Genomic DNA, 14,705 nt, shown 5'->3' with positions numbered 1-14,705 from the left:
AGTGGTGAGCCGCCCGGCTCACCACTTAGCATGTTTGAGTGACAGCTAGGCTGATGAATGGGGGTTTTGCTGCATAAAAGCAGGGCTTTGGGACTGGAACTTCAGAAGTCACCACAGGACCTAAAGGATCCGAAGAGGGGAGAAGCTGAGCCATCTAAAAACAACGACACCAACGGTGGAGCCCTGCTGTACGAACTCACCACTTCGCCGACGACAGAGGAGATCTTCTTCCAGGAGAGACTTCTTCCCCTTGAGCTGTTGGGACCAACCAGTTCGCCTTTTTTCTCCTTCCTGGATCGTCACGTGGTCGAATCGCCCATGCCAAGCACCCCGGCGGCCGGATAGCCACGCTTCACCACTACCACGAATAAAAGGGTCGTACCTTTTAACCGGGAAACTCTGCAGCTGGTTTCTTCCCTGGCAGTGCAACGACCTCCAGCTTTCCTCCACTTACAGATCATCTCTTCCCCTGGACGAAGCTCTGACGTGCAACCGCTGCCAGGAACAACTGCCCCCGCTGGAGCTTTCTCACCATTTCAGGTACTGTGTCCCGCCTGGTCTCTCTTGCAACAGACTGTCCAAGGTGTCCCGTAACTCCTTGACTCTCTATCCTGGGGTGACCTCGGACCTGCTAACATTACCTTTCTGACTTGATCCAACCTCTTTTGACTTTTCTGCAAAAACTTTGAGTGCATTTCCACTGTGTGATCTTGGGCACATTCCGCCTTGCTCTCTCCAAGAGTGGGCCTGGCCTATGAACTTTTTGCTCTACAGTAGACCCTGCCTTTCTTGACTTGCTGTGGTTTCTTAAAAGTGTTGGTACTGTCTTATTTTCCTACTCTGTCTTTTCTCTCCATTTTTAAACAAATTATTGGAGTGCCAGCTACGGTTACGCGCTCACCTCTGTTTTGCTAAATAAGTGGTGTCTTAACCTAGACTTGTCGAATAATTAACTAGGGAGGTGTATATACGTATAGTGACTGTGTTTGAACTTGCTTGACATATTAGTGCCAGTGTATTTTTACAAGTGTGTTTTTAAATAAATAATTATATACTTTTATACCAAAGCTCTGGTCAGTGTTTGCTTGTTCTACTGTATTTTTAACCCTATTGTGTATACTCTATATACTGCCTAACTCTTCTTGAGAGAAGTCTGACTGCTCAGCCACAGCTACCAGGTAAATCTGGGTGGTGCAGACAGCTACCAATTGGGTTTACTGCTTACTCCTGTGGTCTTAAACTTTTTTGCAGTGGTCCCTAAGGGAACTGCACAGGTTTCTGCCTAACAGGGGCAAGCACAACGGGGAATGAGGGATAACAGGAAACCTAAAGGGGGCATGCAAGAGGGTAAGTCACACAACCAACGGGAGCGAGTAGTAGGCCTGGAGACCGGGTGGAAGAGGCAGAGGTTAGGTACCAAGGGGGGGGATGGGTGAGGAGGCGAGAGGGTTACAGGACCAACGGCGTGAGGAATAAGATAGGGACCTGGAAACTGGGTGTCGGTGTATGGAGGGGTTGGGGAAAGGACAAGTTTAGAACACTTACAACTGGCCAACAGGGAGCAAGAGGGAGCAATCGACAGGGGTGAAAAGATGTTTGACGATCCTGCACCTGGGAAAAGTAGTAAAGTGGCATCGGCTCAAAGTGAAGCCCTTGCCGAAATGGGGAGTAACGGTGCCACTTCTGCTTGACGGATGCTGCTCGCCATCATGTTTTCAGCTCATGCTAAGTTAAAGTGGAAAAGTAACAGCATCAGTTCCACTCAACGGATGCTGTTTACCATCAAGTTCAAGGGCAAGCTAAATTATTAAGGAAAAGTAACGGCGTCTGTTCCGCTCAACGGATGCTGCTCACCAACAAGTGGGGAGTGTAAGGGTGTCATGTTCAGAGTAGAATAACCTGAAGCAGTACTACCGAATTCGAGTAACGGAGCACCTGCAAGATACCTCCTGCTTAATAAAGCAACTGCTGTCTATACATCCACAACCGAGTCAGTGTATTATTTCAGGTGGGGGTGTTGGTGGAGGGCAGTGGAGAGGGGAATGTGTGGAGGGCTACAGAGTGAACAAAGTCGATTCAGGAATCAGGATAACACAATGCAGGACCCGGGAAGGCGGTGTGGCGAATGTAGCCGACCCCCCTACCAGCCACCCCTGGGGCCAAGGATCCCATCCCCCTACAACTATAGGGCAGGCGGGGGGTGGTCCCTTCCAGACTAGCTGGCTCCAGGCCCAGGAAGAAGGGAGGGACAGGACAACAAGGTGCGAAAAAGGGGCATATGGGGGGGCAAGCTAGACCACGTCTGATTGTTTGGCTTATAAGCAGGGTGAAGTGGGGAAAGCAGCCTCATTGTTCCTGCCCTCAGAAAGAAGAAAGACCTGCCCACCCGAACGAAAAAAATAAAAAAAATTAAAACCCACAAATTGTTAGAATTGTTGAATGTATTAATCTGTGTTTGAATTTTTCAGCGGATTGTTGCAGTGGAGGTGCATGGTGCTCCAGGCTGGAATCCACAAGGGACTGGCAGTGTCCGAGCATGTCGGCAGCGGAGTACTTAACTCAGCAAGCCACAGGGAACGGGGGAGGGTATTGTGTGGGAGGCGGGAAGGAATGGGAGGTGGATAGGTGCAAGGATCAAAGCTGGCGGTGGACTAAGCAACTGGCGGTAGGGGGTGGCAGGCACAAGGTAACCGGGCGCAGGGGAATCCAGTTAATCGCGGAAGGGGACAAAGGTACGGAAAGCGGCGCAGCTACTTTGGAAGTTGGTAAAGAGCTTGTGGTTGGGTACCAGGGGGGAGCAAAAGGGGAGGAGAGTCGAGGGGGGGACAACTCCAAGGGGAGCGAGGGACAGACAACGGGGGTAAGGGAAGGGGGCAAGCACAACAGGGAATGAGAGAGAACAGGAAACCTAAAGGGGGCATGCAAGAGGGTAAGTCACACAAGCAACAGGGAGTGAGTAGTAGGCCTGGAGACCGGGTGGAAGAGGCAGAGGTTAGGTACCAAGGGATGGGTGAGGAGGCGAGAGAGTTACAGGACCCTGGGGGCGAGGGATAAGATAGGGACCTGGAAACTGGGGGTCGGTGTATGAAGGGGTGTGGGAAAGGGAAAGTTTAGAGCACTTACACCTGGCCAACAGGGAGCAAGGGGGAGCAGGCGACAGGGGTGAAAAGATGTTTAACGATACTGCACCTGGGAAAAGTAGTAAAGTGGCATCGGCTCATAGTGAAGCCGTTGCCGAAATGGGGAGTAACGGCGTCACTACCGCTTGACGGATGCTGCTCGCCATCAAGTTTGAGTTCCTGCTAAGTTCAAGTGGAAAAGTAACAGCATCAGTTCCGCTCAACGGATGCTGCTCGCCATCAAGTTCGAGGTCGTGCTAAATTATAAAGGAAAAGTAACGGCAACAGTTACGTTCAACGGATGCTGCTTGCCAACAAGTGGGTAGTGTAAGGGTGTGCTGCTCAGAGTAGAATAACCTGAAGCAGTACTACCGAATTCGAGTAACGGAGCACCTGTAAGCTTCCTCCTGCTTAATAAAGCAACTGCGGCCTATACATCCACAACCGAGTCAGTGTATTCTTTCAGGTGCGGGGCAGGGGGGTTGGTGGAGGGCAGGGGAGAGGGGAATGTGTGGAGAGCTGCAGAGTAAACAAGTCGATTCAGGAATCAGGTAACACAATGCAGGAGCCGGGAAGGCGGTGTGGAGTGTGGCGGCTAAGTTTACAGCAATTAAGCCCAGCCTGCATTACTGCTTTACAAGTCAAGTTATGCCGCAAACCTGCTTATTTGCAGCTGCAGCTTTTAGTACAATTGCATTCCACCTCCCACACGCTTCGATTTTCTGCTCTAGCTGTTCCCGCTACTCACACAAGGCTGAAATGCAACTAGGGTCATGTGGCGATGTGGGGTGGAGGGTGTTCCTCGCCAGCATTCCAACCCCCGTAAATTCCTTAAACAGTTTGTCTTGGCATTCCTCCGACAAGTAGAGTCAGACTCCAAGCAGTGACAAACCTAGCATGTGGTCTCACAGCCAGGGTTGTGTGCCTAGGGCGAGTGAAGCGAAAACGGAAAGCAAAATTGCTCCCATTCAACAAGAGACCTGAACACGGGTCCCAATCGGCTTCCAGTGTCTATCGGGTCCCAGCGCCCTCCGTGCCAGCCCTCTCATACACCCATACCTCCCACAATATATAACGATTGCACTGGTCTGAAAGATCCTCGTCTTCACGGATCTTCTGAATGCTGTGAATGGGTGACCAGCCAGCAGAGGAAGGATCACTACGCTGCTTGAATAGGATAGAAACACATGATTTGAAATGGGACACCCGATTGGTAGATTTACTGTAAAAGGTTTCCTCACTCGCTCAAATGGCCCCAGGACACAGAAATTAACATTCAGTGATTTGGTGAAGTCATTCCTGAGCAATTTTCATTACTGTGGCAACCTCTTACTCTCTCATTTAAAAGCAGCACTCCCAACCTAACCCCAGGCGCCCCTACTCCCCAGGTTAGTATATACAGCTGGTTTCTCCTGGCTGTCTAGGTTTTGTTTTCACTGGAAGGGACAACCTAAAGGCCTATGCCTCATCTGTCTAATCTCCCTCAGGGACTTCCTAGACAGACCCTATACTATCAATGTTGTTAGTTGACCAAAAGGGATTATAAGGTGTGTATTTCCGACATGCTGCCAGTCTCGGCCATCTAGCCATTCCGCTCCCTTTTTCAGTCTGATGTTCTCCTCTCGCTGCTCTCCTGCTCCCAACTCCACCGACCTTCTCTTCTTTTACTCCCTGTGTCTTCTCACTCGTCCTACCACTCGCCTTTACCCTTCAATGTCAATTCCCCTTCCTCTAAACTGCTCCTCCTCCTCCACACTTCTACAAATACTCTACCCGACTGTCTACTCCTTTCCCTCTCTCAAGATCTTTCCATTCACTCTCTATACTCCCTCTCACGCATACCGTAACCTAGCTTTCATGCACTCACAACGTAGTACCACTTAAACTGACCAACTGATACCTCCCCTTTTCTCTACGTTGCCTCTACACTTCAGCCACCATACTTCCTCGTGCCTACTGGTCTTTGGATCTGCCACCTCCTCACCTGACCTCACCCGAAGAATCCCACAACTTCCTGTTTCTTGTCACACTTTTTATCCTCTGCTATTCCCCCATTGGACTTCTAGGCCTGGCCTATCTGGCCCTGTCTTTCTTGCCTGGGATGTGCTACCAACAACAAAAGGTTTCAAATAGCAGTTAAAGCCTTGCCCCTTTTCTCTGCATGGTGCCCCATTGAGGTAGCAATGGCGGCCCGCATTACACAGTGTCATTTTAGGGGGCCTTGGTATAGCTTCCCCTAAGATGAGTATAGTTTTGTTTGGTGGTGGTTGGTCTAATGTAAGTTGCTAGTGGTCTAGGGTGACTGCAGTGGCTTCGTTGCTGCACATGCCAATACTGGGGAGTAGTGCATGGCATATCAAGCGGCCGCCTAAGCTCTCCATTCCCTTTTCTACTGCCTTTCTCTCCATTCAGTGGTCTGGTGCCGAGATGCAAATAGCAGGAGGCGTTGATGAGCTGGGCATACATGCCTAGTTCTCCACATTTCTTCAGCATTTACTCTGGGACTAGAAAAAAAGAGAGAAGCCGTGGCCAGAATTGAAATCAAGAGTTATGGGATGATGCAAGTGGGTACTGCCCATGTATAAACTGGTACTGTCAGGAGACAGGAATTGGGGCTCTCTCAACTGACATCTTCACCCTCTAGGATAGGACTGCCTCCATCCTGGTAGGCCTGTTACCCCAGGTTGAGAAGGGATTCTATCCCTGTGGGGCAAGGTCAGATTACTGCCCTTGCCACCAGAGCTAGTTTAGTCTCCAACAAGCAGAAGGGAAGAAGTGAAAAGGGGTCAAGAATAGTAGTAGTAAAGGTTTGCTGTATATTGGTGGCGTCTGTGCAGAGATAATGTAAGACTATTTAAACATACATTTAGCGGTTTCATCTTAGAATGGAAATGCATGGATAGAATGGGCCTCATTCCGACCCAGGCGGTAAGGGGTTTACGGCAGCGTAAACAGCGCCGACCCTTACCGCCTGATTCCGAGGTCCCTTAGCGCCATGGAGGATTTAACACCTGCTTTTAGCAGGTGTTAAAATCCATGGCGCTAAGGGACCTTGTTGTTAATTACGCCACCGTAATTTACGGTGGCGTAATTAACGCCTTACCCACTCCCATTATGCCCTATGGGGCAAAAATGGGAATGGGGAAGGGTAAATGGGGATTGGGGACTTACCGCCCCGCCAACCTCGGAATGGGGCGGTAAGTCCCAGATCATTTGGAACTCTGCCCTTAAGTGGGTATCTTTTGCAAACAAATACAGGGTAGTAGGTTGCGCTCTCCAAGTAGTAACTTGGGCCTTCAGGATATTGCCTCGGGAGGATAGCTCAGCGGCAACGTTCTCGCCTTGGAAGCAAGACGGCATGAAGCAACACAGATTCGATCCCCGGGTCCGAGCTTAGAAACCTCTGGGTATTTAAGCGCATTATAAATACGCAACTAAGACACAAAAAAAAAAAACAATTGTGCAAAAAAAAAAAAAAAAGCTATTCCTGGAACAACGCCTCGATGCCCGCGGGCTGTGTGAGCGTTGCAAAAATAAATAAATTAAATAAATATGTTGACTGGTAGTCTCCAGTATACGAGCACATGTGGAAAAAGTCCACATTATTAGTCTTACCCATTATGATGAAGAACGTAGTACACACTGTGAAGCAGCCATGCACAAAAAGATACGAAAAACAGATGGTTCCGTTTTAGGAATCCCTTATATATCACAACAAAATCCTTGTTACTGTGACAATGGAAAGCGTATGCTCCACCCACAGGAAAAAGTAAAGGCCAATCAAAGTGAAATACAAGTACAAAATTGCAACACTACAAAGGAAATAAGGTTATTTACTGGTAGAATTTGAGCTTGTACCACTTCTAGACAATACAAGCTAATTTGTTTTTGTGCAGGTACAATGATTTTCTCTTTTCTATAAAGTGTACATGATATACTGACAGGTTGTATTACATCTGTGTCTCTACATCCTTAGAATATGTTTCTCTTGTTTATTCCAATAGCACAAGAGACTTTTTCTGCTAAAAGAATACTTTCGATCTGAATGACACCTGGCCTAGGATCGTTGTCTGTCCTCCCTTGTTCCCCCTCCCTTGCCTCGTTGCTCCTTGAAACACTTGTGTATAGGCGCGTTATAAATGCCATATCATATCATACGGATTCCAACACTGATCTCACTAGTAAATGCCATAGGAGTTGCCCTTTGAAATCTCATAATTGATGTCTTTAATAAGCAGTCATTGATGGGATGAGTGATGTCAAAAGTGATGACATCTGTGATGCCTTCAGTGTGATTTGGTTTCCAGTGTTGTTATTGATGAGATCATAAATATTGTCATATGTGATGTCACTGCTGATGTCATGTGTGACGTCATTAATGTTGCTCCTGGTCTGGGCAACTGGGGAGTTAAGGTGGTGTGACTTACACACACACACACACACACACACACACACACAGCCCCCCCCACCCTAGAAATGGGTGCTATACACCATACCCAGAAATGTAATAAAAAGATGCAAGGTTACCTCTACGTCACCGTGATGCTCATATAACTTCTTCACAGACCTGAAAGATTAGCGGAAAAAGAAAAGGGTAATTAAATACGGGATCATAAATGAACACAGTGGTTTGGAAAGAGTTAACAACATACCCGGTCAGATACTATAAAACTCATTAATATAGTAAGGGCCCTCTTTACATGGGTACAACTAACAACAAAACGTGCAAATTCATTTTGAGAGCATTTTTGCAACAGACTCAGGAGCAGGTTTAGAAGTGGTGATTTGCCTGGGAGTTGCGGAGGGCGAGGACGATTTCGGAATGGAGCTAGAATGTTCCCAGAGACTCTGCATCATTGAGGGTGTGTAGCAAAGACGCACCCCACTCACAGGTCACTGGTACCCCGCTACCTCTAAAATCCTAAAGGCAGGCAGGATAATCTCAGAGCCGTGCAAACTCGTATTATCTCCCTGACACGATTGGGGCTCTGCGCGCCTGGCTCACTTTAGATAATCCCGCAGAAACTGAAATTTCCTACCAAAATGTTACCAATTCCAGGTAAAAAAAATCCATATCTGGCTGTCACGTTGGCAGTTGGGTTCCGGAGCGAGGGCGGGTGTTATAATGTAAATAGTTAATGGAATGTTTTATGCTTAAGGTTCTGCTTAGAATAAATGCTTATTTTATAACAGCTGGACGGGACGGTAAGCGACGTGCGCGGGAAGAGAAAGTTAGTGCGTAGCCGGAAGGCAAGGAATAAAGATTTGTTTGGAGTAGTCGTGGCTCCAGCGTGGTGCGCAGCACAGGCCCAACTGTCCCTCAGTAGGGGTATCCTGTTACACTGGCCAACATGCACTATTATCCAGTTTACCATCAGGGGGCCTCAAATGCCTTAAAACAGTGCAGGTAAACCCAATGTCTTATATCTGAATCACTTCTGGGTATAAGGTAATAACCCTGTGTGGAACGCCATCTGCCTCTGGTGAACCTCAAGCTTGCTTACCTTACTTACAAAACGAGCTACCCATTGATCTCAGTTCTGCTTATAGCTCTAAGCTTATAAGACAGGGCCTCATTACAGGTACGGTGGTATGGGGTAAACGCGGCAGCTGCCACTTTTACTGCTCTGCCGAATCAGGATAACACGAAAATGGCCGCTAGTTACCGCCTGTGTTGCGTCCCCTTTCTCTATGTCAATGACATTGTTTGTTGGGAATTAAGTCCCATTTCTATCGTTGCATATTTGTAGTGGGCTGCGCCCCACGCTGGGGGGAAGAGGCGGGCTACCCCCTGGGGCGCCAGTTTTTGGCAGGTAATAAAGGAGTTCAGAAGCACCGACTCAGCTCCCGTGTCTCATTGAGTAGTCTCATTGTCTATGCTATAATTGATCAGAATTCCTGGTTCCGAACGCTGTCGGAACTCAACAGCCCGAACCTCATTTACAGTGGAATAACCATTACCACGAATGTGAGAAATTATATCTGCATGTATGTGAATCCACGTGTTTGGAGAAATGCGCCGATTATTATTTTTTCTCACTCCAACTCCTCCATCTTGTAACCCTAGCTCCTTGTATTTATGTAAATGGTCAATTTTAATTTCAGGGATTAACTAAACCATTGCTGCAAGGGAGAGATGATGCCCTCCATAAAGGTATCTGGAGTTCTATTTGATTAAAGAGCACTTGTAAGGCCAGCCACTTCATTGGGGGCCCATAGGCTAAGAGTGTAATGAATGCTGGATTTAGTGCGGCCTTTCCGCCCACATGAAGGCAGTCTCTTACAGGTAAAGAAACGAGCATACAGGCATATAAAGGTTTACAGGCTTGATAGATTGATTGATTTATTGATTTATAAAGCGCCTTACACCAAGGCGCTGTACAGTGGAACAACTTAGTACATAAAACATAAACAATATAACGGTGGAAGCAAAATTACAATATGAATCATTCAACAAAACGGTGAAAAGAGCAATTAACTGAAGGGGAAAGGGGGGAGTGGGGCTGGGTAGGGGGGAGGGGTGGTGATGAGTTGGAGGAGGGAAAGGGAAGGGAGAGAGAGAGGGGAGGTAGGAGAGGGGAGAGAGATAGTCAAGGGAAAAGAATGAGGAGGGAGGGGATGGAGAGGGGGGGGTTTAAAGGAGGAGAATGGAGGAGGAGAGATTTAAGGGAAGTGCGAAAAGAGGAGAAGGTAGAGGTGGAGCGGATTGCGAGAGTAAGTTAGTTAAAGTGCAGAGGCGCTAGGAGTTGGAAGGAGCGGAAACGGGAGGAGGCGCATGGGAAGGAGAAACAGTGAGAAGGAAATGGTCAGCGGATCGAAGGGAACGGGAGGGGGAGTAGAAAGTGAGAAGGGAGGAGAGGTAAGGGGGAGCGAGACCATGGAGGGATTTGAAGACAAGGCATAGAAAGTGAAATTTAAGTTGAGAGTGAAATGGTAGCCAGCCAAGGCAGGATAGCGAGGTAAAGATGGAGTCACGGGAGGTAAGGAGACATAGGGTACGAACAGCTGAGTGGTAGATGGATTTAAGGGGGGCAAGATGAGATGTAGGTAGTCCAAAGAGTAGGGAAGAGCAATAGAAGAGGCGGGAGAAGATGAGGGAGGAGATTAAGAGTTTGGTAGCTTGGAGCGTGAGGGAGGGAAGGATTTTACGAATATTGAAGAGGTGGTAGCGACAGGTGCGAGATGTGAGGGAAATGTGTTGGGAGAAGGAGAGAGAGGAGTCAAAGAGGACACCTAAATTACGAGCTTGGAGAGAGATGGGGAGATTAGAGGGAGGAAAGTGAATGCACGGGGGAGGGAAGGGAGGGGGAAGAGAGTTGGAGGGAAAGAATAGGACTTCGGTTTTGTCAGTGTTAAGAGAGTGAAAGAGGGAGGACATCCAGTTCTTAATGGCAGTAAGGCAGGAAGAGAGTTTTTGGTGAAGGTCAGTTGAGAAGGAGCAGAAAGAGGGAAAGAGTTTAGTGTCGTCGGCATAGAAGTGGTGGGAAAAGCCAAAAGAGGAGATAACTGGGGCAATCAGTGAGGTGTAAAGAGAAAAGGACCAAGCACTGAACCTTGGGGTACTTCGTAATCAAGGGGATGGGTAGGAGAGGTCCGGCCGCCCCAGGATACAGTAAAGGAGCGGGAAGAGAGGTAAGAGGATAACCAGTTGAGAACAGAGCCTTTGAACCCGAAGGAGGAAAGAGTGTGGAGAAGGAGGGGATGATCAACAGTGTCATAGGCTGCAGAGAGATCGAGGAGAATAAGGATGGAGGATTGCTTGGCATGGCGAGCAGAGAGGAGGGAGTTAAGAATAGAGGTGAGAGCAGTTTCAGTGGAATGTTTGGGACGGAAGCCAGATTGGGAGGGTGGTAGGAGAGAGAAAGTAGTGACAAAGGATGAGAGCTGATAATAGGCAAGGCACACAAGAAGCTTAGAGAGGAATGGGAGAAGAGAGATAGGTCTGAAGTTCGAGGTGAGAAGTGGATCAGCAGAAGGTTTCTTCAGAATAGGAATAATCGTAGCATGCTTGAACATGGAGGGAAAGGTTGCTGAGGAGAGGCAGATGTTGAAGAAGGAGGTAAGGTAGGGGATAAGAAGAGTGTAGATCTTAGGGATAAGGAGGGAAGGGAGAGGGTCAGTTGGGGCGGACGTGGGGTGGGCTTTGGATAGAAGTGCGGAGACCTCAGACGGGGAGACGGGTGAGAAGATGGACATGGAGGATGAGGGAGGGGAGGGGGAAGGGGGAGAGGGGAAGTCAGAGGGGATGTTGATTTTTTGCCAGAGGGTGAGAATTTTGGAGGAGAAGAAGTTAGCGAAGTCAGAAGGAGAGAGCGTGGAATTGGAGGAGGGATCAGGAGTGGGAGGAGAGAGAAGTCGAGAAAGAGTTTGGAAGATACGGCGAGGGTGGGTGGCTTGAGATTGGAGTAGGTTAGAGTAGTAGGAGGATTTAGCCAAGGCAAGACAAGAGTTCTAAAGTCAGTGGTAAGAGAAGTAAGAGGTTTGGTTGGAAAGTGAGGGAGTTTTGAGCGAAAGTCTCTCCAGACGTCGGAGAAGGCGCCACATAGAGAGGAGATGAGGAGTAAGCCAAGGTTGAGAGGGTTTCCGGGTTGGACGGAAGAGAGAAAGGGGGTAAAGTTGATCAAGGGAAGAGGAGATGGAGGAGGAAAGGGAGGATAGAGCATCAGTCGCAGATAGTAAAGAGAAGTCTTGGAGAGTTGCAAGAGAAAAAGAGCAAGTGTCAATAAAGAGGGTAGGGTCGAAGTTACGTAAGTCACGCCGTGAGTAGATTGGAGGGGAGGGATTAGCAGCAGAGGAGTGTGGGAGAAGAAAGGGAGAAAGAGAGTAGGACGTGATCGGAGAGATATACAGGAAGAGAAGAGACTGGGGAAGAGGGGTAGGAAGAATTGAAGATGAGGTCAAGGGTGGAGCCAGAGGAGTGAGTGGGGGAGGAAGGAAGAGGGGAAAGGAGGTAGGAGTCTAGGATGGAGAAGAGGGGAGAGGATTGAGGGGGAGAAGGAAGATGAAGATTAAAGTCACCAAGCACTGATAGAGGGGAGGGGGAGGGAGAGATAAGCGAGAGGAGGTGATCAGGGTCTTCATAGAAGGAAGAGAGAGGGCCACGGGGACGATAGATGATCAGGAAGGAAATAGGGTGGGGAGAGGAGAAAGATTTGTAAAGGAATTCAAAGGAAGGGAATGAAGGGAGTGATGGTGAGGAGGAGGAGGAGGAGATGTACTTAGGGTGGTAGAGGAGGCCAACGCCTCCACCACGGCCAGGAGCGCGAGGGGTGTGAAAGAAGGAGGAGGAGGAGGTGGTTAATGAAGCGGGGACAGAGGTGTTATGGGGGGGGGAATCCAGGTTTCAGTTAGGCAGAGGAAATGAAGGTTGATGCGAAAGAATAAGTCAAAAACGGCTGTGGTTTTGTTGCAGATGGATCTGGCATTCCAGAGTGCCATGTTCATGAGGGCGGAGTGGTTGGCGGTATGGGGGTAAAGAAGATTAGGGCGGTGAGAGAAGGTAGAAGTGTGACAAGAGGAGTGAGGGGGGATAGTGGAGAGGACTGGGCATTAGGAGGAGAAATGAGAGTAAGAGGGAGAGAAGATAGTAGGAGGGAGAGAGGGGGGAGAGGGAAGAGAGAGTGGTGGAAAGGAGTTTTGGAAGATCGCATATCAGAGGGTTCAGAGATAGGACAAGTAGGGAAGGGCCGTAGCTGTAGAGACTAGAGAAGGCGAGCACAGAGACCTGTGTAGAAATTGCAAGTAGGGACAGTAGACAATGGAAGGACTTAGGTGGGGGATGGAGAGAGGATGGCAGCAAGTTAGGAGTAAAGTGGAGTGGGGTCTGTCACTGTCAGATGGGGGTTCAGTATGGGGAGGTGCAGGGACGGAACAGAAGAGCTGGGCAGCAGGTAAAGGTTGGCGCCAGGGGAAGTCCCAAGCCCAGCGATGAGAGATGGAAGACAGGAGTCAGTGGGGTAGTGGGTAGCAGGCACCCGATACTGCAGGCAGAGGGGGCCCAGGCGGTTGAGGCAGGCAGATTGAGGTCACGATGCTGGGCTGCTGCACCTGGTCTTGAGTAGAGAGAGCTGCAGGTGTAAGTTCTAGGAAGGAGTCACTGGTGGAAGGGGCCCAAGTGGTTGAGGCAGGCAACTGAAGATGGGCTGCTGCCCTTGTTCTACGGCGGAGAGGGCCAGAAGCACAGGACCAGAGAAAGGGTGAGGGTCGGTGAGGGGAAGGACTGCTGGGATGGGCCGTTTGATTCCACAATGTTAGGCAGTTAGAATTGGACTAGAGTGAGAAGGCCACAGGAGGAGGTGCTCAGAGTAGAATGGAGCTCCAACAGGAGAACAGGGCAGTTAAGGAGGATGGGCAGATATGGGAAACTTGAGCGGATTGTACCCTCTCCTGGGTGGGAAGAGCCGCAGGCGGTGGCGCCTGAAGCGGAAAGGTGACACCAGAGGAAGAAGTCAGGCAGCCAGATGGATGGGCAAATGCAGGGATCTAAGTGCAGCGCAAATCAAATGCAAATCCAAAATCCAATCCAAAATGCAAGTCTAAGTGCAGCGCAAATCAAATGCAAATTCATATGCAAATGGGACATGCAGCGAGTGTCGCAGCTTCTGCCGCTGATAGGAGGGATTCTCAGCAGCAAAAAAGGAGATAGATCTAATTGTCAGATCTGGTAGGAGTTCCAGGAAGCAGGCGTGGGGCCCAGACAGGAGCTGGGCGGATAACAGTACAGCCGTGGTCAATAGAGGAGGCGGATCAAGTGTAGAATGTAAAGGCTCCTGCCGCTGTAAGGTGGGTCCTCAACAGACACTCCTGGCTGAGGGTGCGGGAAGCAGTGTCTCACTCAACAACAAGGTGGGGGTCACAGGTGGCAGAGGCAGGCCAGAAGACGCAGAATGTGAAACTTTGCTGCAGCTGGGAGCTCAGGACCTGGAGCTCAGGTTTCCTGCAGGACAAGCAGATGGAGACCCCTGGACAGAATGGAGGCACCAGGTGGCAAGCACCTCCCGTTACAGATGGAGGTCCCAGGACCCAGCTCTGTGGATGGAAGTCAGGAGCCGAAATGGGGAGCGCAGTCAGAAGGCACCCGGGGGGTCCAGGCAGGCCAGGGGACACTGCAGGCAAGCGCCACTGCAGCTGGAGGATCCGGACTAGGAGCGTATGGCCCCTGTGGGTAGGTAGATGGGGGCTCTGAGCCAGAAAGGAGACACCAGGTAGCAAGCTGAGTGGTGAGATGGAGGAACCAGGACCCGCCGCCGTGTATGGACCCGCCGCCGTGGATGATAGGCAGGAACCTTAGCGGAGGTGCTGTCAGCAGACACCCGTTGTTGTAGGCGGAAGCACCAGGGCAATGGAGGTTGGAGGCAGCTGGGGCGGGCTGGCGACACCAGAATGGAGGCGCAGTCAGTAGGCACCCGGGGGGGGAGGCGGAACCAAGCCAGAGGACACAGCAGGTAAGCGGCACTGGAGGCTCCAGATTTGGAGCGTAGGACCCCTGCTGGTTGGTAGATGGGGGCTCCGGGCTGGAAAGGAGACACCAGGCAGCAGCACCTACCGCTACAGATGGAGGACCCAGGATCCGCAGACACAGATGGA

The 14,705-nt window shown here is 49.8% G+C and overlaps 1 protein-coding gene across 2 annotated transcripts in view; it reads right to left on the bottom strand.

Moving 5' to 3' along the window:
- Positions 1 to 14,705, bottom strand: part of LOC138548445 (vitamin D3 hydroxylase-associated protein-like) — a 726,529-nt gene that overhangs the window by 165,859 nt on the left and 545,965 nt on the right. For both annotated transcript variants that reach the window (XM_069642277.1, XM_069642276.1), the window contains exon 12: positions 7,647 to 7,686. In XM_069642277.1, coding sequence (XP_069498378.1) covers positions 7,647 to 7,686 — 40 coding nt within the window. The remainder of the gene's footprint in view (positions 1 to 7,646; positions 7,687 to 14,705) is intronic.

This window comes from Ambystoma mexicanum, chromosome 1q, assembly GCF_040938575.1.
Source record: "Ambystoma mexicanum isolate Mex_15411 chromosome 1q, UKY_AmexF1_1, whole genome shotgun sequence".
NCBI classification, from domain to species: domain Eukaryota; kingdom Metazoa; phylum Chordata; class Amphibia; order Caudata; family Ambystomatidae; genus Ambystoma; species Ambystoma mexicanum.
Note: the sequence above shows the minus strand (reverse complement) of the source record. Positions and strands in the feature narration are given on the sequence as shown.